The sequence below is a fragment of the Xyrauchen texanus genome, chromosome 28 (genome assembly GCF_025860055.1).
Source record: "Xyrauchen texanus isolate HMW12.3.18 chromosome 28, RBS_HiC_50CHRs, whole genome shotgun sequence".
NCBI classification, from domain to species: Eukaryota; Metazoa; Chordata; class Actinopteri; order Cypriniformes; family Catostomidae; genus Xyrauchen; species Xyrauchen texanus.
In genome coordinates, this window is record NC_068303.1 from 38,524,346 (window position 1) to 38,548,399 (window position 24,054).

At 41.7% G+C, this 24,054-nt stretch overlaps 1 protein-coding gene across 1 annotated transcript in view; it reads right to left on the bottom strand.

Annotated features, from left to right (window-relative positions):
- gabrr2b (gamma-aminobutyric acid type A receptor subunit rho2b) overlaps window positions 1-23,851 on the bottom strand; it is an 88,689-nt gene extending 64,838 nt beyond the window's left edge. The window contains exons 1-2 of the mRNA XM_052095229.1: window positions 23,609-23,851; window positions 22,300-22,406 (exon numbers count right to left, since the gene is read on the bottom strand). Of these exons, the coding sequence (XP_051951189.1) occupies window positions 22,300-22,406; window positions 23,609-23,742 (241 nt within the window). The 5' untranslated portion in view covers window positions 23,743-23,851. The remainder of the gene's footprint in view (window positions 1-22,299; window positions 22,407-23,608) is intronic.
- Between the last annotated feature and the right edge of the window lie 203 nt (window positions 23,852-24,054).

Below are 24,054 nucleotides of genomic sequence, written 5' to 3' on the forward strand. Positions count from 1 at the left end.
TGCTCACCAGATCATTTACATTCTCTGTTCCTCAGTGACGGAATACGCTTCCAAACCCTGCCCGATCTGTTTTCAACATTAAAGACACATCTCTTCCACGAGCACTTAATCAGTACACAACCTATTTTTATAAAAAATATATATTTATATCTATATTTCTTTAAAATATCTGTTTCTTTCTTCTGTGTATTTCTTCTGCACTAACTTCTATACTACTCCAGCTACGTTTAGAACTTAGCAGTGCGATTCTGCAGATATTGTTTGCTTTTTATGACAAATTGCTTATGTTCCACTAATGTTCCTCATTTTGTATGTCACTTTGGATAAAAGGGTTTGCTAAGTGACTAAATTAACATTTTATGATATTGCATTACAAATATCCATGACAAAATGCAATAATAAAAATAATCATTAGTAGTAGTAGTATGCTGCTTGAACATGTTTTCAGCCCCTGAAGTGTTATTGAAGCTCTGTTTCCCATTTTGCCCCAAAAAGGACAAAATGACAGTATCATTCCACTGTTATTTGAATAATAACATTTTCAGCATAAAACCCCACAGGGAACTCTATTCAGGTTGTAAATTTGAAAAACTGATGTGATAATGAAATTAAAGAACAATCTAAAGATGCAAGTAGTAAAAGCAATGTGTAAATTAGAAAAAGTGTTCACAGCAATATGCAAGTAACTGAACTCCCCCGTGGGCACTGCTGTTTCAATTAACAGGAAGCATAAGTTATATTAAAGCATCCACACTGTCTAGAAGAGGTGGTACATCATATCTCTCTGTGGGGAAAAAAGGAGACTTGTGCAAGGTTTCGTAGTCAGATGTGACCAAGACAAGACATGTTTTCATTAACCATGATTTAAAGCAATATGTGTAGCACTGACCAAAGCTTTAAACACACCATACATACAGTTTTCATATATAGCACACTAAAGACATTTGTTTAACTCAAAATGTGCTTCATGTGGTAATAATGTATCTACATTTACTGATTGTATTAAAGTCTATCAAAAAATGTTTTTTAACATCACTGAATCAACCTGAAAATCATTAGTAACACCAACAAAACCTCCTTAAGGAAACAGTTGCAGGTTTCAACTTTTTACAGCGCAAGAGTAAATCTCACAAAACCTGTCAAGAACATGTCTGGGTCATATTTGTGATATGGTTGAAACGACAATAAAAAAACACTTGACCACTTGACTTGACCTTCTGATTAACAGTTATGTGCTTTAGCCCACCACGCCAACACTACTCATCAGCTCGTTAGACACTTTTCCACTATCGGGCGAGTGCGAGCCAGGGCCATAAACTGGTCAGCCGGGGGCAATAGCTTTGGACCACGAGCCACGAGGCCAAAATCGTTCTGCATTGCCATCATCAGGCCAAAAGCCCCTCAGGGTTGCCCTAAAATCCACCTTTAATACGCCGCACTGGTGCAAACGTCACACACCCCGCTCATTTCACAAGTGTCAAGATGTCATCATTGACATTTAATGTAGAAATTCAGACGACAGTGTAATTCACATCAAAAAGCAGTCTCAAATTCATAAACTACTGACTAAGACCACAGAAAAAATTATTTATTTATTTATTAACTGTAAATTATGTTAAACAAATTTGATCATCACCTCAGATGGATTTTATAGCCTTGCCGGTATAAAGATTCAGCATTCCCCTTCTGTCACTCACTCGAAGTTGTGTCGATGTAGTGACACTAGAGGTCACTCTGGAGAGCCCCAAATCACCTTAATCTTTCAAAAAAGGCCAATGGGAATTGGCGAGTGGAATTTGCATGCCACTCCCCCGCACATACGGGTATAAAAGGAGAAGGAATGCCCACTCTAATTCAGATGTTTTCTTCGGAGGCGAGCGGTTGTGTATCAGCGAGGTGAATACTGCTGCTGTTCTATTCACCTCTGAAAGAAGCGTTTCCATCTTTGTGTGATTCTTGGATGCGATCGTTATCTCTCTGCCTCCAACGTATCTTGGCAGCGATCACACTGAGGCAGCGTTTCTCATTGCAAGAATATGACCATGGCAACATTGCAGTCGTAGCTTTCGGGGGAGTGGTGCATGTTGTAAGGTATGGCGGAGGATCGGTGGCCTTAACAGATTCACGAACAAACAAGAACTTACTGTTAAAAACCCCCCTAATTACTGAAATAGCGCCAACCAGCCTCCACAAGCACAATAAATGTATTGACAAAGAGACAATGAACTATTGACAGAGAACCGCATGTGACATCCGCATGCTCACCACATGCTTATCATGTGGACAGGAAGGGGGAAACTTTGAACGCAACAATGTGTGTGTGTGTGTTTTTTCAGTTAAACACAGAACTGCATATTGCTAATGAAATACGTGTAATCCCTGTATGTTGTGTATTTCTGAGGTATATCAAACTCAGTTAGAACTGTTTCGTTGTGTGTTTTAAACTCTGAGGCCTCATATTTAGTAGCCTCAGTGTATATTCCCTTTCTAAGTGTACTAAATATACTTTTCTTGGTATCAAATTAAACCTTACGATTTGGCCTAGCTAAATTCGAATATAAGATCTTCAGAGAATGATATTACGCTATGTTTTGCCATCTTTTGAGTCATTCAGCCCAAAATCTCTTACCGCCATAAACCCAGCCAGAAACATGCAAATGAGCCGTGACGAACAAAGGAATCATTCTCCTGCCCAGAGTAAGGGAGACTTTTACGACCTCCAAAGGAATGTTCAGAGAAGTGCTGACCCTCCCTTCATTCTCTTACTGAGAAAGAGAAATGAACCCTGTTAATCCTATATATATATTCTATATATCCATGTGATAAATATTGACATGTATCTAATGTGCCATCTCACATTTTCCCTTAAATGTGCTTGATCTATGTTTTCTTGCAAACTAATGGGTTAATGTTTCAGACTTTGCATACTATGGTTAACCAAAATCATTTGTGTGGCATATTTGGTCTCTATAACTTGGTATTTTGAAGATTGAAATGACTGTGTACATGATATGTCGATAACAACAACATATTAGTATTAAAAGTATATTTCCTATTTTCTTTCTTGCACATGCAATGGGCAATTTTACAACAAAGAGCAATAAACCAAATTCCCGCCTAGAACTCAAACCTTTCTTATTGGTCGAGCCAATGAGAGGTGGGACCTGTTTCCCGAGGGTATAAAATTGCTGCGCCCATTTTCTCTCGCTCTCCTCTCTCTTATCTTACCAACTCTTATCCTCTTCGCTGCTCTTAGCCTCTCTTGCTCTCTGAGCCTTGTGCTCTCTCACTCTCTCGCTGAATGATGCCAAACTAAAGGCCCCAAGGACTCCCAAGCATGTGCCAGGCTACGGCCTCGACTGCCCATTCACCAAGATCCTCTGACTCTCACTGGTTCTCTCTCATCAAGACAACATCATCAAAGATCAACTGGAGCCTCAACAAATTGCATCAGGACAGTTTAATTCAAATGGGACATGCAAGTATCAAACTTAGTCTCATTATTTGATACATTAAGTATCCTTAACCCCTTTCTAAAAAGGGCGTGTCAGAACTAATATGATGGTTTGCTCAGGCTGTTGATCTGCTGAACTTCAAACAATGCTATAACTTCTTGCCTTCCTGTATTCTGCTTCAGCCCTCTTTCCCTTGGTAAACTGTATGAATGTATGTATATGTATGTTAGAGTAGTTTAAATGTTTAGTCTAGTTAATAAAGTCTTGTTCATGTCACATGTAAAGTTGTCTGTGTCTCAAGCTCATATCTAAAGTCACTAATCATAGATTTTGACTACTTGCTCTTAATACTTAGTAAGAAAGACATTTCCCTTGCCCCGAAATGTACCTTTCTATTAATTAATTAATTAATAACCAATATTGAGTGTTCACGGATGAACCGAGTATTTGGTTGTAATGTTAATGTAGCTACATCAAGTTAACCCGATTAACTGATCCAAATATTCATAATCGATTATAACAAGATATGATTGATTATTAATATTTCATAGAACTGATTCACTACCTAACGGTGGAAGAATATAGAGCTGATTCGCTACATAATGGTGGAGAATGATGCGGCATGATTAAACAAAGGTTATGAGCTTGAACCACTGTCAACCTAAAAGTGTGCATTGAATAATTCCGGTCAGAATAGGACATGACATGCTAAACGGCATTTGCTTCACTAGTTGCTGGCTTGTTTGGATGCGGATAAGGTGATGGCTTGAATTGACATCTCTACTGTAATTGAAAGAGTCTTAACACATTTAAGCATATTTTCAAAAGGTATCAGTGTACGAGTAATATGATTTTAGCGGAGAAACCCTAATTTCAGTATTAAAGTGTAAGTCTGTTTTGATGAAGGAATCTCAGCTCAGCGGCATGTAAACTGTACCAGAATTGATTGCTTAACCTGTTTCTGAGAAAGAAATCTCAGTACAGTGTTATATAAATGTAGATTTGGGTGATGCTCCCTTTTCACAGTATAAAGGCCTTACAAATTATAGTTAGATTGATGTCCTTCATCTAAACTTTATCTGTGCATCTAAAAGGCTTAGCTTCCTGGTGATCAAACCTGTGTTTCACTCACTGAAACTCTGAAGTGCATTGGTTCCCATGACAACGACTTGTCACAGGAAGTGCTCACTCCAGATAGCACGTGTTTCCTTCCGACACCATTTTGTAAACAAACCAGCCTAGATGGCTAAGCTAACCCAACTTAGCAGCCCCTTAGCTTAGGCTAAGCTAACTAATAGCTTCAACAGTTAGCTGCTAGCATAATTTACATGAAGCCTTTATCTACAGCTTGTGTGCATGCAGAGTGAAGTGATCTAAACCATTTTCCTTTAACCCCATTTCTGGTTTCTGAATTCTCACTTTCTCTTTCCTTAACTTTAATTCTTCTCATCTAATCTTCACCTGCACCTTTCAGGTGCATCCCTTACTGAACGCTGTTCAGCTAAATTTGCAGTTACTTTGTTAATTAAATCTAAAAACTTAATTACATGTAAACTGTTTAGATAGAGAATAATTTTTATAGTTATTGGGAACATTCAATGGCACGCTGACTAAACTTTATAGAGGGACAAACACATTGTGTGGTCTTGAACACGCAACAGCTGTGACCAACTATAGAATGATGCCCAAAGCAAATCTAATTGTTGATCATAAGTGCTATTGATTATTCCCAATACAAGGTTATTCTGCTATTTTAATCACTTCTTCAAGTCTTTTTATTATTTTTACTAATAATAGAAGTCAGCTATTCATTTTCCCATTTAACCCTCTTGGTCTAGTGTGGTTTTATTTCCCCATAAAACTGCAAAAGTAACTAGACATACTTTTCTTCTCGATTTTGTGTTTATTTGCAACAAGTTGCTTAAATTTTATGAGCCAGCTACACTAGTAATCTAGACGATTTCTATGGCATAATTGTGAGCACCACTAATAGACACAATCTAATAGGAAAGCTCTTTTCTTCCTCTTTCTTTCTCCTCTTCATGTGTTCAAAGATCAAGCCTGTTGTATGCTATCAGTAAGTGCTGATAAATAATTTGACCCAAAGAAACATCTTAAGTCATTTATTAAATCTAGGCTTACGCTTTTTAGCAAAGCCACTCAGATCCACACAAATCTGAGCACCCTGCTATTTGCAGCTAAGATAGTAATAATCAGGAACACATTTCAATTGTTAACCACACCTAGCAAAACCTAGCTGTACATTATACACCTTGCTGTCTCACTTTGCCTTTAGCTCCAAATTCTGTTTGATCTTGCATTAGTCTCTTGCCCTTACTCTCACCAGAAGTGTGCCAAAATGTTGCAGATGCTTAGCCTAACTGCCCAGATGGCAGGCCAAAAGGACTGGCTAGGTGTTTTGAGGAACACCCTTTATCCATGGCTGCTGACGACCTTCAGCAACAGAACAAAAAGCAACTGGAAAACGAGGGAAAAGAACTAATGACAGATCGACTCAAACCAGAGGTATGAGCACAAATATCTGACTGAGGTTATCGCCCTGGCCCACAACCTCACAGGTTTGAAACAGGAGGTAAACAACCTCAAACGCCAGATCACTGAGTCTCCAAACGGAGCTGACACATGCTAAAAACCGCATAGACCAGCTAGAGATGGAGGCTCAGGACAGACACAAGGACCCTGGCAGAAGGGAGTCACAGGAGGTAATCCACAGACTTCAAACGGCTCTGACAGCTGCTAAACAACAAGAGCAGTTGGAAAAGACAGCTAGAGAGCACCTGAAAAGGTACTTTTTCACAAAGATTCACTGTTAAAAACAGCAAATTCTGAACTCTTGGACAAAGATGCCAGAATCATGGCCTGTGAAGGTCAACTGAATGTGTCCAGAGCTGAAGTTAAAGTGCTGACTCAGCAGCTGGAAAACACCAAAGATGAACTTGACATGGTCCAACGAGAACTGAGACACTCTTACCTGCTGCAAAAGGAACCACAGCAGGAGAGACATCTCACTCCCCCACTTGCAATCAGCAGAGAAACCTCCCCAGCCAAGCACAGATTTACAAAGGGGGAGACAAACCCCTCTGCTTAACACGCCATCGGACAGTTTCCTGAAAGCTTCCTGCAGCCGTGAAGGAAAAGGATTGATTCAGACCGAATCTTGAAACGACACGTGTAGCGACACTCAAAGACCTCAACCGAATGGCCAGACATATCCCTGCATTTACACCAGAGCTTGCAGGAGACCACGACGCCCACGCTTACCTGCGAGACATTGACTTTCACCTGCAGTCTTTGATGAGTGTGAACCATCAAGATAGACTCCATCTGATCTGGATCACATCCAGCCCAGAGTTGCGACGCTTTCTGGCTCGACAGCCAGAAAACATCCAGTCTAACTACCAGCAGCTGAAACAAGCCATCATAAGGGAATTCTCAGAGTCTAAAAACGGACTGATCGCTGCCCTAGACACCAAACAGGGTCGGCATGAATCTCCCTATGTTTACTACCACAGACTCAGACGAGCTTACTCGAGCTCAGAACAAACCTGGGATGGAGGAGGACACCAGCTTCAAGAGCCTTTTCCTCCCAAACCTCCATCCTATGGTAAGTCACCATTTAGGCATTATGGCCTGCCCCCACACAATGCCTATCCAACAACTGCGTGATCTGACACAGAAGGCCTTTAACAAACACAAGGCCTCACCCAGCAAACACCACAGGACGTCCCACAGCAGTCTACAACAACATCCTCCTGTACACCTTTCAAACAGGTGCCAAACAGAGGCTGCACAAAGACAGCTAGAAACGCCTGTTACTGAGTTACAAGAGCTGCTAGCACTAGCAAAGGAGCTCCTGGAACAGAACTCCCCTGAGGAGTACTGGGAAGAACAAACCTCTGACTCTTGCCCAACACCACTCAGGCAAGCTCAAGTCAGCACTGCTGCCAGAGCAGAGTAACACTGCAGACTTCAGACACCTGGTGACTGGGTGCCGAACCAAGGGCTTAACGGCCACCTGCTGCCCTTTTGCTACCAGTACTAGGTCAGTCTGAAACTCTCTCCACACTACACAATGCCCATAACCACTCCCTGCAGCCACAAACAAGCACCTGCCTCAAACGAACTGACTTCATAATGACAGGTGACACACTGTCAAGGCACCTGCTGCCTCTGCACCTGCTGCAGAGACCTGGATGTGGCTACTGTCTACATCACCCACCGTGGAACAACCACCTGCTACAAAACCCTCATGATTCACCTGCCATCCGCCATCGTGATGATTGTCGTCCGATGATGTCTCCAACAGGGACATCACCTGACTAAAAAGGGGACTGTAAGGTATGGCGGAGGATCAGTGGCCTTAACAGATTCACTAACAAACAAGAACTTACTGTTAAAACCCCCTAATTACTGAAATAGCGCCAACCAGCCTCCACAAGCACAATAAATGTATTGACAAAGAGACAATGAACTATTGACAGAGAACCGCGATGTGACATCCGCGATGCTCACCACATGCTTATCATGTGGACAGGAAGGGGAAACTTTGAACGTAACAATGTGTGTGTGTGTGTGTTTTTCAGTTAAACACAGAACTGCATATTGCTAATGAAATACGTGTAATCCCTGTATGTTGTGTATTTCTGAGGTATATCAAACTCGTTAGAACTGTTTCGTTGTGTGTTTTAAACTCTGAGGCCTCATATTTAATAGCCTCAGTGTATATTCCCTTTCTAAGTGTACTAAATATACTTTTCTTGGTATCAAATTAAACCTTACGATTTGGCCTAGCTAAATTCGAATATAAGATCTTCAGTAGAATGATATTACGCTATGTTTTGCCATCTTTTGAGTCATTCAGCCCAAAATCTCTTACCGCCATAAACCCAGCCAGAAACATGCAAATGAGCCGTGATCGAACAAAGGAATCATTCTCCTGCCCAGAGTAAGGGAGACTTTTACGACCTCCAAAGGAATGTTCAGAGAAGTGCTGACTCTCCCTTCATTCTCTTACTGAGAAAGAGAAATGAACCCTGTTAATCCTATATATATATTCTATATATCCATGTGATAAATATTGACATGTATCTAATGTGCCATCTCACATTTTCCCTTAAATGTGCTTGATCTATGTTTTCTTGCAAACTAATGGGTTAATGTTTCAGACTTTGCATACTATGGTTAACCAAAATCATATGTGTGGCATATTTGGTCTCTATAACTTGGTATTTTGAAGATTGAAATGACTGTGTACATGATATGTCGATAACAACAACATATTAGTATTAAAAGTATATTTCCTATTTTCTTTCTTGCACATGCAATGGGCAATTTTACAACAAAGAGCAATAAACCAAATTCTCACCTAGAACTCAAACCTTTCTTATTGGTCGAGCCAATGAGAGGTGGGACCTGTTTCCCGAGGGTATAAAATTGCTGCTCCCATTTTCTCTCTCTCCTCTCTCTTATCTTACCAACTCTTATCCTCTTCGCTGCTCTTAGCCTCTCTTGCTCTCTGAGCCTTGTGCTCTCTCACTCTCTCGCTGAATGATGCCAAACTAAAGGCCCCAAGGACTCCCAAGCATGTGCCAGGCTACGGCCTCGACTGCCCATTCACCAAGATCCTCTGACTCTCACTGGTTCTCTCTCATCAAGACAACATCATCAAAGATCAACTGGAGCCTCAACAAATTGCATCAGGACAGTTTAATTCAAATGGGACATGCAAGTATCAAACTTAGTCTCATTATTTGATACATTAAGTATCCTTAACCCCTTTCTAAAAAGGGCGTGTCAGAACTAATATGATGGTTTGCTCAGGCTGTTGATCTGCTGAACTTCAAACAATGCTATAACTTCTTGCCTTCCTGTATTCTGCTTCAGCCCTCTTTCCCTTGGTAAACTGTATGAATGTATGTATATGTATGTTAGAGTAGTTTAAATGTTTAGTCTAGTTAATAAAGTCTTGTTCATGTCACATGTAAAGTTGTCTGTGTCTCAAGCTCATATCTAAAGTCACTAATCATAGATTTTGACTACTTGCTCTTAATACTTAGTAAGAAAGACATTTCCCTTGCCCCGAAATGTACCTTTCTATTAATTAATTAATTAATAACCAATATTGAGTGTTCACTGGATGAACCGAGTATTTGGTTGTAATGTTAATGTAGCTACATCAAGTTAACCCGATTAACTGATCCAAATATTCATAATCGATTATAACAAGATATGATTGATTATTAATATTTCATAGAACTGATTCACTACCTAACGGTGGAAGAATATAGAGCTGATTCGCTACAATGTACACCAGGCCAAGGCACTGAAAGAGCTGCATGTGGGTAGTCTCCTGATCCCAATGTGCTGCAGGAGCTACGCTCGGTGACGGCCCTCACCCTCCGGGTGATGAAGGTCACAGCGCGAGCACTCGAGCAGGCGATGTCCACCTTGGTTGTCCAGGAGCGCCACCTGTGGCTGAATCTGGTCAAGATGAGGGATGCCGACAATGTTCGCTTTCTCAACACAACCATCTCCCAGATCGGCCTATTTGGCGACACTGTTGAGGACTTTGCCCAGCAGTTCTCAGCAGTGAAGAAGCAGACAGAGACTATGCAGCACATCTTGCCCTGGCGTGGCTCAAAATCCCATACCCGTCTGCTCACCGAGGGCATCCCCCTGAGGTGGCGAAAGCCCAAGCGGCTCCACCACAGCCCGGGCCCAGTTCTCGGCCCCAGCATACAGCCCCAGGAGTCGAACGCCCTCCGCCTCACAGCCTGGTACGAATTGATGACACAATTCATCTTGGTTCAAAGAATGAGCAGCACCTGATGATTCTATAGCAACAAGGCACACAGAAGGCTCCTAAGCCCACCAGAGATGAACGACCCAGGGAGAGAGATGTCCGCTATGGAGCTGGTACCCAGACCACTCAAAATAAAGAGTGGTTTCCTCACTCCTTGGGTCACATAATTGTGTTCACTGCTGCAGTTTTCACGGCCGACAAGACACCGAGCACTCGCAGCCAGGGCCCCGCGAACGCACCCCCCCCTGCCTTTGCGCACCACGCCGTGCCACACCTACGGCCAACCAGTTGTGATGAGTCTCGAGGATGGCCCAAGAGGCCCTCCTCCTTATTCGCTATCCCGCCCTATGTTGGATACACAGAGCAAGGTAAGTGCTTTGAAGTCCCCCTCAGCACAGCCACCTTGCTGCGAGGCGACCACTATCTGCTCTGGTATGCAATGATGGATGCCCCCTCAGCATAGACGCGCTGGCTCTCAGCGGGCCCCGGGGGCTGCATATATAATCATTTTTGCACACTTAAGTGTGCTTGCTAAGTGGTGTTCTTCCCATAGCAAAGACCTCCAGAGATGCGCAGTCGGGTCAGTGTTTTCCTGCAGGAGAAGCTAAAGTGTGGCTGTCCCCCTCCACCCTGAAGGTGTACGTAGCTGCTATTGCAGCGCACTATGATGCATTTGAATTTAATTCCCCTGGTAAGCACGACCTGATCATCAGGTTCCTGAGAGGTTTCGAGCAAACTCTACAAGGAGTGTGGCATCCTTGTGGGCACTGGCCAATGGCACCTCTCTAGCAGACATCTGCAGAGCAGCGGGCTGGGCAACACCCAATAACTTCAAGATTTTATAATCTTCGGGAGAGTTTGGTAATACGGAACAGCTGGCCGGGTGTATCACTCGAGTATAGTGTCTTTCCCCTCCCCTGAGGTGAAAATGTGCACTTTTACCCAAGGTCGAGTTCACAAAGTTGTGGACCCTGGATGTCCTTCCTCCCTCGCCCTGTGGCTTGCGAATTCGGCAGAGGAGTTCGCAGCCAGACCCACTACGGGTACTAATATGCCCTGTACTGGGATAGGTGCTCCACATGTGCCGATTACTCCGGTAACACCCTGTGATGTATTTTCCGCAGTACGGTCTCCCTGTCGGCAGACCTGTGTCTCCATTGGGCAGAGCTCTCTATGCCCCGGGTTGCTGTGTTTGTAGAGCTCTTCCCATTGGAGTCAGGACCTACCACCGTGCCTCTTCCATGTGTGACTGGTGAGCCCATGTGTTGTATTGTCACATGTTGATCTCCCCTTTTGGGCAGGATGTGGTCTCCGCGGGATCTTTTCCCTCTGAAAGAATAGGAAAGGAAAAGAACACCTTCCCCGAGGCATATAATAGCATTAGATGGCCCCAGCCGAATCTAATACTCTGTGGAGAGAAAACATAGAGAGAAAAGAGCATGGCTCCCATGCTAGTTACATCACTTCCCCCCTCAGGGATGTGGGAAACTACATTACTTTTTTGGGGGCGTTGGGGAAGGATACATCCAGACTGATGCACCTGCTATTACGCACGCAGCAGATTGTTTGCACCTGCATAGGCAGTTCACGTAACACGGTTCAGCTGTTGTGGCGTTTTTCTATAGGGACCCCTAGTGTCACTACATCGACACAACATTGAGTGAGTGACAGAAGGGGAACATCTCGGTTACTGTCGTAACCTCCATTCCCTGATGGAGGGAATGAGACGTTGTGTCCCTCTTGCCACAACACTGTACTGGACTCCTCAGCACAAAACCTGAATGAGAGTGGGCATTCCTTCTCCTTTTTTACTCATATGTCCGGGGGAGTGGCATGCAAATACCACTTGCCAATTCCCATCAGCCTTTTCTCAAAGATTGAGGTGTTTCAGGCTCTCAAGAGCTACCCCTAATAAATAGGTTATGACAGTAACTGAGACGTTTTCTACCTTCTATTAAACACCGGGTAAAATAATCACAGGTTAAAATTTTGTGAATCTAAACTTTCTGTGAGCACTTGGCTTTAATTATCATTGTTTCTCAAGTTCTCCATGTCTCTGAAGATTTTGGTCATGTAACCAGAAAAAAATTTAAATAATAATTCTCGTATGGATGGATGCATGTTTTAAATTGTTTCTAATAATCCCAGATCAGATATGTTTATGTTTAATATTTCTTGATAATGAATCAGCACAGCTATAAATATTCTGATGGGTTATTTACGTGTAACATCAGTGTGTAAATGCAGTGAGTTTATGCACCCATCTCTGTGATCTCTACAGACATCCCTTATCCTGTGCAAATCCAAAGTAAACATAAAAGGCGTCCGCAGTAAAAATATATTTACAATCAGACATTTGTCCGGAAAAATAATCACATCTAAATAGGGATTTACTCAATTGCATCATCTACTGTTGGATTTTATTGTTGGATTTTTCATATCTTCAACTTTTTTAATGAGGAAAACTATACTGAATGCACCTTTAACTTGACGTGAAAATGAAAATTAAAAGTTTTGTACATCAGAGGAAGTGTGCTTTACTGTACCAACCTAACATATGGAATAAATACTGGACTATACTATTTGTTAGTATTAGCCATATTACATGGTTTCCCTGCTGTCTGTGTCCCTAACAGTACAGACCCATGACCAATTTTTTGGTTACGAAAACCACTGCATTAAAATAGCCTAGTGCATTTTTGAATGTCAGTGCTTTGAAATAAAACTATCAAAGATAACTGTATTTAAATGTAGGTTCCAATGTAAGATCTAATTCAGTAAAATTAGACCATATTTTTTTACTTAAATGAATATGATCAGCACAAGTTCACCAATTGGATGTCCTCATACAATAAATATTTAACCATTTCAGCGATACAAATATACAAATGTATGCTGCTTTGTATTGCAGCCTGGCAATACATGTGATCATTTTATTATGTTGTATTATTATTTTCATAAACACATTAGTTTGGGGCTCATAGATTTTTACCGTTTATTGCATTTTGCCATCGCTTTATCACACGAAGTTAAACAGGCAGAATGAATGAGAGATCATGCACTGACACGGACAGTCTATCACAGCTACCACCAAAAACTTTACGCAAACAGGGAGAGGAGAAAGAGAACAGAAAACCACTGGGAAAATGCTACTTCAACTTTCTTTGCACAAAAACGGCATCTTGTTCCATCTTGGCAAACTGAAATACGTTATTCTCTCCTTTCTTGTGAGAGAAAATTCTCTCTTCTTAGCGGTGTGTTGCAAACAGACACGCAGATTTTGCATTCAGCATGGCTCACGAATCATCGCTTTTGGAAATAAACAAATAAAGGCATCATCGGAAGTTATATGAATGGAGGTTTACATGGAGACATGAAAATACTGCATTGTAACACTCTAAAGAGTTTGCCATGGGTTCCCTCTGGATTTTCATATGGGTCTTTATAATGGGGTTTTTCAACTCCTACAATTCGGTTCATGGAAAACATTACTTTCATACACCAAGTGTGTATTTTGAAGCAGTACTGAATTGCATATACTTTGCATATTAAAAAAAAAAAAAAAAAAACTGGCTTCAAATTTAAAATTTGAGGTATAAATGTGTGTAATTTATGTTGTAAACAAAACATCCATGAATCGTCATGTAATGTTTGCCAGACCTTATTTTTCTCATAAGTTGAAAAGCCCCATTATAAAACCCCAAAGGGAAAATCCTGATGATGATAATGTGTATTTTAAAAACTGATGATATGTATTTGTCATCTCTTTGCCTCGTGAGTGCTGTTCATAATGTCAGGGCTATCTAGTAGTTTGAGAGGTTTGACTTCCACCATATACAGCTTTATACTAAAATGTTCTCTGTAGAATTGAAATGGGTCACATAAGTTTTGTTTTGTCACAATAGTTTTGACTGCTTCCTGCTTCGCTACTGTTCGGACATTTCTGCTTACTGCTCTGTGCTGCGCTCCCTTGCTTTTGCAATTTATTCTCCAATTTTTATATCAGAAGTTCAGCACAGTGCTCAAAATTTCATAATTTGGTACCCACACTATAACCAGAGACTCTTGGGACTGAAATATTACTACAAAAAGGGGGTTTTCTGTGAGAGAGGTCTATCAGCCTCCTATTATCGGCAGTTTAAATTCCTGAAAAGGGACAACAGAGTTGCCATCACACTGACAGACAAGAAAGAAAATGTCTCCATTCAGATCAAACTCCACTTGTTGCACAAACTGCCATAGACTTCTACAAAAGATTGTAGTACTTGAAACAAAACTCCTTGCAGTACTGCCACCCTTGATGGAACACACAGTAGAGCGTCAGCGTGGACCCCCTCAGCCTACAACCGGTGAGTCCTGTGATTCTAATGTTCCTCGACAGGAACCTGAGCTAAGAAAAACCAGCAGAAAAGGTGGCAAAAGTGACTGATGAAAGTGAGAGCAAAAACCAATGGCACAAACAGGGAGCTAGACTCAAAAGTGCTCGACAAATCAGATCGCATATTGCAGCATTGGCATCTTCCACTACAGATATGACTCAACTAACCAATACAGGAATTCTTCCACCCCCGATATGTCTTGAAAATAGAGTTGAACCATAAGTTAATGTGGAGAAAGAAACCATAAACATGATCAAGCTTAGATCACATTAGCAGACGCTCAAATTTGAGCAGGAAATGGCATTCAGCTGAGACCATAGCCGAGCAAAGCACTCTGATTGTGGGGGACTCCATTATGAGAAACATTTAGGGCTTCCACTACATGCTGCCTTCATCGAGCAACAGTTTCTGAGGTAAATAAGGAAATTCTGAACATTCTGGTTAAGCATAAGACTGTGAATTGCATTATTATACATGTGGGGGAAATTATATTCGTAAAGAGCAGTCAGAATGTATGAAGAGGGATTTCAAGAAACTCTTTGAAACAATTGGAAGATTAAATGTTCAGTCATTCATCTGTGGAACACTCCCAGCCTGAGGAACAAATATGTTTTCTCGGTTACTTTGTCTAAACACATGGCTGCACAAAATTTGCAACATGAGAGGACTGAACTACACTGACAATTTCAATCTTTTCTGGAGTCAAAAAGAACTGTTTAAATCAGATGGCCCCCATCCAAATAAACTTGTTGCAAGTGTGCTAAAGGATCATATCTACTTCTCTCTCCTTCATCAATCTGCAAAGCATGCCAATCCACTCAACCTCAATGGCACACCACTGCAGTGTCTGGATTAACACAGGACTATACTTCACCACCTGGAAAGACATTTGGTCAACACACCACCACAAGGAAAATAATGACACATTGCAGCCAAAACATCCACTGCTCAGGGACGCAAACCAGCCAGAGCCCTACCCACAGAGTGTTCTACAGTTGGACTGTGACGAAAAACAATGGCTCCAAGATACAGGGCCAAAAGCCAAGGAAGCCAAGATAACATACTTCAGCCTCCAGAAACACCAGAGTCACTCTCTTCCTCTCATCAACGTCATCTCATCTGAGCTTCTCACACAAAATGGAGGAACTAGTGTTTGCTGGAACAAAGCTCTCCCGCTCCACTGCTGCGAGCCCCCAGATACAGTCAAAAAATGGTGGGCCCCTTTACCATCAAAGCCTGTAGTCCCAGCTCATCCTCCCCCTCCCTCTGAGAGAGCTCTCTGGCCGCTGCCACAACACAAAGGACCTTACCGTCCTTCATCTGCTCTGGGTGAACAACAAACAACTGATAACAACTCTCAGTGATATGTGTCGGGTCCCCGCTACGGAAGCAGTAACATTCACCAATGTTCACAGAACAAGCGGGATCCCGATCTGCCTGTAGCTTTCTCTATATCTGTTGTGTCAAGTGATAGAAAGACTAAGGTCTTCTCAAGACGTACGGCAAACCTGTCCAATCTGTTGCCTTTTAGACGTCAATCTGAGATAACCGTGGTGCCAAAAACATATATTGTTAAGTTAGCACTTTTAAACTAAAAATAAGTAATTTTAGTCAATGATCTCATAACCACAAATAACCTGGATTTTGTGTTTCTATATTAAACTTGGTTAGAAAACAGCTGCAGTGAAACAGTCCTCAGCCCCTCCAAACTTTACTTTTATGAGTATCTGCAGAGCTAGTAGAAGAGGTGGATGAATAGCAGCTCTGTTTAAAGATGTATTTCACTGCAAGCAAGTGCCACTTGGTGATTACTTGTCCTTTTAGTGTTTTTGTATTGTACAATAAAGTGCTCAAAGCATTGTATTTATAATTATTTATAGGTGTCCAAAATACTCTTCCACAATTATTGGCAATTTTACAGAGCTTTTATCAGCAATTTCATCTTAATTTGACTATTTTATTATTGCAGGGGATTTCAAAACCATATACTGTAAATAATCCTGAAAACAACACTGCCAAAGAACTCATAACTATTTTAAACACTTTTGATCTGACTCAGCATGTAATTGAACCCACACACTCACGCCACACTCCAGATCTGCTTCTTAGTAAGGGTCTGAACATTTAATCCACTGTTATTAAGGATGTAGCGCTATCTGACCATTTCTGTGTGTCTTTGATCTAATGATTTCTCCACCCGCTGAAGTTACATCTGTCTTTATAGTATGTTATGTTTACATTTGGCATTTTTAGAAAGTGTCATCTTTTTGCACTATTCGTTACAAATGTGTACTGTGTATGTGTCTCTTACTGTGTCTATTGCCCTGTTCCTTTTAGTAATTTATTGTACTGTCCCGTACTTTTTTGCACACGTTTGCACATGCACTTTATGTAGAAATATTATTTAGTCTGCGTAGTCTCATGTGGTTCTGTGTTTGTCCTATGTTTTTTTTATGTAGCACCATGGTCCTGGAGGAATGTTGTCTCGTTTCGCTGTGTACTGTACTAACTGTATATGGTTGAACGACAATAAAAACCACTTGACTTGACTTGACAATATCTATAGGCACAGCCTTCATGCTTTTAATTTGGAACAAGACACAGCTAGGCCTGCGATGGACTGGCGACCTGTCCAGGGTGTCCCCCACCTTTCGCCCAATGTTAGCTGGGATAGGCTCCAGCCCCCCGCGACCCTGTACACAGGATAAGCGGTTGACGATGGATGGATGGATGGATGGACACAGCTAGGCAGACTTTCTTCTCCAACATTATAAACAGCATCATAAATGTCATGTTCACTGTTGTCTTTTGTTTTGTGCTTTTATGTTGAAGTTCAGTTTAGTTCCTGTTTCCTGTTTTGGTTTTTGTAGTCCTTTGTAGTTTATTTTATTCTGTCATGTTCACTGTTGTCTTTTGTTTTTGTGCTGTTATTTTGAAGTTTAGTTTAGTTCCTGTTTCCTGTTTGGTTTTTGTAGTCCTCTGTAGTTTCTTTGTATCATTGGTCTTTCCCTGATTGTTTCCTCCAGGTGTCCCTCATTCCCTTGTTTGTTCCCTCCTGTATTTAAACCTGGTTCTTTGTTCAGTCTTTGTTGATCGTTGTTGAATGTTGACGTTTCGTTGCATGTCCTTCATATTCTCTGTCTTCGTTCGAGGTTTCCCTGACTTTTATGGGTGTTTCCCCAACCTGTTTAGCCCCTTTATGTTTTCCTCATTTAGTTTATTTTTCCCATCGTGGAATTTTCATTTGTTCCTGAGTTTGTTTTTGTTTATGCTTGTCAATAATAGCCGCGTGTGGATCCGAACCTCCCGTCTGCCTTCTCCTGATTTCCCAGATCATTACAGAACGATCGACCAACTATGGATCCAGCGGTTCTACGCGCAAACTACGACCTGCTCTGCCTAAAGCAAGAGGACCGCCCTATAGAGGACCACATCCACGACTTCCTTACACTGGCGAGTATCTCGGATTTCCCGGACTCCTCTCTGGTGGTTTTCTTCAGGGACAACCTGCGGAGTTCGCTGAAGGAGCGGTTGCCGCAGACGACGTCGCGGCTGGACTCTTCGCGACTTCCTGGAGGCGACTTTGCTGGCCTGTGGCTCGCCGTTCACCGTTGGCGTCGTGCCAGTGCCCACATCTGCCCCGGTCTGCGAGCCAGTGCCCACACCTGCCCCGGTCAGCGAGCCTGAGCCCACGTCAGCCACGGTCAGCGAGCCTAAGTCCATGTCAGCCACGGTCAGCGAGCCTGTAGCCTCGACCGTCCCTGAGCCAGCGCTTGTAGCCTCGACCATCCCTGAGCCAGCGCCAGTAGCCATGATCGTCCAAGAGCCAGCGCCAGTAGCCATGACCGTCCAAGAGCCAGCGCCAGTAGCCATGAGCGTCCAAGAGCCAGCGCCCCTCGAGTCACTCGAGTCTTCCAGGGCTCCGCCTCTCGAGCCTTCCAGGGCTCCGCCTCTCGAGCCTCCCGAGCCTTCCAGGGCTCCTCCTCTCAAGTCTCTCGAGCCTCCCAGGGCTCCGCCTCTCAAGTCTCTCGAGCCTCCCAGGGCTCCGCCTCTCAAGCCTCTCGAGCCTTCTAGGACTCCGCCTCCCAGAGCATCCTACGGCGCCCCCTCCCTCGTCTCTGCCTTCAGAGCCTTCCAGGTCTCCGCCTCTGGAACTTCCTACGGCGCCACCTCCCTCTGCTCCACCTCCAGAGCCTTCCAGGCCTCCGCCTCTAGAGCCGCCTACGGCGCCATCTCCCTCGGCTCCGTCTCCTCAGCCTCCCACGGCTCCGCCTCCTGAGGCCCCAGGGCTTTCCATGGTTCCGCCTCCCTTGGCTCTGCCTCCTGGGCCTCCCACAGCTCCGCCTCCTGAGCCTCCCTCAGCTCCGCCTCCTGAGCCTCCAGAGCCTCCCTCAGCTCTGCCTCCTGAGCCTCCAGAACCTCCTTCAGTTCCACCTCCTGAGCCTCCCTCAGCTCCGCCTTCTGAGCCTTCTAAGCCATCGCCTCCCTCGGCTCCACCTCCCGAGCCTCCCTCGGCTCCGCCTCCCCCAGCGGCCACTACTCCTCCCAGACCTCCTAAACCTGTCCCTGTCCTATGGCCACCTCCCAGGTCTCCTGAACCTGTCCCTGCCCCTTGGACTTCCCACCTGCCCTATGTGCCCCCTTGGACTTCCCGCCTGCCCTATGTGCCCCCTTGGACTGTCTGCCTGCCCCTAGTGCCCCCTTGGTCTGTCTGTCTGCCCCTAGTGCCCTCACTTTGTTTTTTGTGGGGTTTTTTTGTCATTTATTTTTATTTGTTTAGGATCGTCTGGAATCCGATCCTTTGAGGGGGGATTCTGTCATGTTCACTGTTGTCTTTTGTTTTTGTGCTGTTATTTTGAAGTTTAGTTTAGTTCCTGTTTCCTGTTTGGTTTTTGTAGTCCTCTGTAGTTTCTTTGTATCATTGGTCTTTCCCTGATTGTTTCCTCTAGGTGTCCCTCATTCCCTTGTTTGTTCCCTCCTGTATTTAAACCTGGTTCTTTGTTCAGTCTTTGTCGATCGTTGTTGAATGTTGACGTTTCGTTGCATGTCCTTCATATTCTCTGTCTTCGTTCGAGGTTTCCCTGACTTTTATGGATGTTTCCCCAACCTGTTTAGCCCCTTTATGTTTTCGTCATTTAGTTTATTTTTCCCATCGTGGAATTTTCATTTGTTCCTGAGTTTGTTTTTGTTTATGCTTGTCAATAAAAGCAGTGTGTGGATCCGAACCTCCCGTCTGCCTTCTCCTGATTTCCCAGATCATTACAATAAACAACACCCGGACTCTATTTGCTACTGAAGGGAGACTAACTAACCCACCAACACAGGTTCCCTGCGAAATGCCCTCTGACAGAAAATGCTGTACAAATTTTTTTCAGGAAAAAAAAATCAGTGACATTAGAATGGCAATCAGCTCTTCCTCATGTTGCGCTGAGGTTAGACAGCACCCACCACAACACTTCAGATATTAGACAATATGTCTGATTTTAAGGCAATTGATTGCAAAACCCTGGAAGAAACAGTACAGCACCTTAAAATGTCAACCTGCTGTCTTCACACACTCCCCACATCTTTTTTCAAAAATGTGTTTAACTGTCTTGAAACCGATCTCTTAGAGATAGTAAATGCCTCATTCCCTTAAGGCACTTTCCAAAGTCTCTGAAAACTGCAGTTGTTAAGCCCCTTCTAAAAAAGCATAATCTGGATAACGGCATATTAAACAACTACAACAATCTCAAATCTTCCTTTCATAGGCAAGATCACTGACAATGTTGTTTTCAATCAGCTTAACAAATTCTTAAACTCAAATGGCTACTTGGACAATTTCCAGTCTGGTTTTCGACAGCATCACATCACAGAGACGGCACATATAAAGATAATAAATTATATCCGGCTAAATACTGATGAAGGCAAAATATCAGTGCTGGTTTTATTGGATCTCAGTGCTGCATTTGACACTGTTAACCACAAAATAGTCCTAGAAAGACTGGAGAACAGGGTAGGGCTCTCTGGGACGGCCCTCAGCTGGTTCAGGTGATATTTAGATGGGAGGGGTTACTATGTGAACATAGGGAACTATGAATCAGTCCCACAATGCTCAATTCTTGCACCGAACTTGTTCAACCTGTATATGCTCCCACAAGGAAAACAACCAATTTGCATACCATAGCTATGCAGATGACACCCAGATCTACCTAGCCCTATCGCCAAGTGACTACAGCCCCATAGACTCTCTGTGCATTGATGAAATTAACAGTTGGATTGATGTGCTGAAACTTCCTTCAGTTAAACACAGACATGACAGAGGTCATTATATTTGGCAACAAAGGTGAAATTCCCAAGGTACCTTGACTCCAAAGGTCTAAAAACAAAAAATAAATTAAGGAATCTTGGTGTCATTTTGGAATCAGACCTTTCAGTAGTCACAACAAAGCAATAACCAAATCAGCCTACTATGATCTCAAAAAGTTAGTGAGAATTAGATATTTTGTATCCAGTCAAGACTTAAAAAATGTGTTCATGTATTCACCACCAGTAGGTTAGGTCTTTACACTTGATGGTCACATTTAGAATTGATTTTAAGGCATTATTACTCATTTATAAATCACTCAACCTAAATATATTGCAGATATGCTTGTTGAATATAAACCAATCAGATCTCTCAGATCATTAGGACCTAGTCAGTTAGAAAATACAAGGATTCACTCAAAACAAGGTGAGACTGCATTAAGCTATTATGCCACCTGCAGCTGGAACCAGCTTCCAGAAGAGGTTTATACACCCCAACAGTAACCACATTTAAATCCAGACTGAAAACACATCTGTTTAGCTGTGCATTTTCTGACTGAGCACTGTGCTGCACTTACTGATTGCTTTCATTAATTTTTATCATTCTATTTAATTCTTTTAATTTTAACAATTAAGTATTATTTTTCTTTTTTATTCATTTTAATTATTTAAACTTTTTAAAATATATATATTTTTTATGTTGTGTATATTATATGTATATTTCATGTTCTTAATTTGTTTTTAAATTTATTTTTATGTACAGGTATCTTTTTTTATATAAAGCACTTTGAATTGCCATTGTGTATGAAATGTGCTATATAAATACACTTGCCTTGTCTTTGTGATCACTGCCGGCCGCTGCAATATTGAGTGAAGCCCAACTAAATCATGCACATTTTGCTCTGCGCTGTCTCAGAGCTCTAGAGGTTGTATCTCTGGAGCACTTTGATATGCGCTGCAGTGGTTTCGCACTGCACAGATTCTTGTGTAAGTTATTAAAGACATATTTAGTGCTTTCAAAGTTCTGAACACGAGATGAATGCGCAATGCAAAGCAGGAAAATCCCTGAAAACGTCACCCGCCAAAGTGGCTAGTAAACGTGATGGAGTTACCCACCACTGCGGAGTTACCCACCACTGAGTTTTTACCCACATCTGGTGGGTTGGCGGGTGTTAATTTCAAACCCTGTTGATATGCCCATATCAATACATTTCTTTTACAAAGACTTCAGTGCCCAAGTATTTCTTGTGACCACTGTATATGACAAAATAGCTTTGCAGTTCTTTTTAGGCCAGTAGCCGATGTAAAACAAATGCACATGCTGCATTTACTGTATGCTTGAACTTGGATCTTATACCTGCAAATGCTGGTCTCATAGTGAAATCATGATCGTCAACACGCAGTAGATGGTCAGATTTCACCTGATTTGTCTTGGTTTCATCCAACATCTTCTTGAAAAGTGGACTGCAAAACAACATTTAAGCATTTCAATACAATCTCATCTAAACATGCTTGTCCATGAGCACAATCACTCAATCATGTAAACAATTTGAACTTATTTCAAGTGCTGTACAATTTAAGATGAGACACTGCTCTGTCCTACAAAATTTAGTAACTTTGCCATCATAGAAACTGAAAAGTGGCTTCATTCAGATTTACTTTGTTTTTGGTGTTGGTTTTATAATTATTGTAATTTCCATTCTCTGGTGTGTGTGTGTGTGTGTGTGTGTGTGTGTGTGTGTGTGTGTGTGTGTGTGTGTGTGTGTGTGTGTGTGTGTGTCCTGTCACAGGACAGATCATAGTCTAAGAGACCTGATTTCTGTCATAACTCAATTTTGACAAAATCTTTGCTTTAATTATTGCATTTTGTCTTTGCATGGCAGTGCAGGCAAAAACCTGAACTTCAATAAGTTCAGGCTTTTTTGGCTCATTTTGTTCTATAATGTCCTCTTTAACACTGATATAACAAAAGTGCTGAATTTAGTGAAAAACATGTTTATATTTAGTATTTTTGTGAACAAACACACTAATATATTGAATTAGAAGTGCTTTCAGTAAGTGTATAGTAAATAATAAAAAAGCACTCTGGGACTTACAGGTACTGTTATGTTGAGATTATGTTATGTTGATATAAATTTTAAATACATTTACAAAATATATATTTTAAAATTATACATTAAAGCATTATTAGCATACTATAGAATCCTTTTATGATTTTCAAACAAAACATTATGATTTAAATTTATCATACAATAAAAAGTTATATCTACAATCTAGAACATATTTGTTCCTAGAGTGTTATAATTACATTAAAGTCAAACACAGAATTGTTATGCTTATTAGATGCATAAGGAAGACAAATATTTATCAGGGGAAATTTACTGAAAGTACATTTCTTTCCACACAACCTTTGAAGAAAAAAAAGATACAGTTATTTTAATAATATAGGGCATTTAATACTGGGATAAATGGCATATATCATCAAGCGATTCTATATATATATATATTATATATAAGAAACTTGGTATAAAATAAATTGCACAAATTGTTGTAATAATAATAATAAGCAAAGGCTTATTGGATATTTGGTTATTTTATTCGCAAGTGTTCTCACTCTAAGTGTTCCAATTTAAACAAGTTTAATTTTTAAAAACATGCTCACTTACGTTCCGTGTTTGTGATGTATTGATGTTCTCCTGATCCTGTGTTTTATCTTTCTGCACTGACCGCACATACTCACGCACAAAAAAAAAAACACTACTTTTATAAAGTCAGACATTATGCAAATAATATTACACATTTAGCCGCGCCTGGAGAGCCTTTGGTCGCACCATCTTTCAAGGTTCAGAGCATAGACAGTGAATGCGTTGATAAGCGAGCGGTGCACAGAACGCTTCAACAGAACGCGCGTGATTAGTCCCAAGTGAACTTGTCTGCATCCTGCAAGACTACAAGGACACCCACTTCACGACACGCCCACTACATGTTACGCCCCCTTGGATCATCAAGCGATTCTATTGGCTACAATAACTATTACAATCCTATGCAATTGCTGTATGATTTATTTTTCTCTTTACTCTTTAAATATGATAAAGAATAACTTTGAAATTAT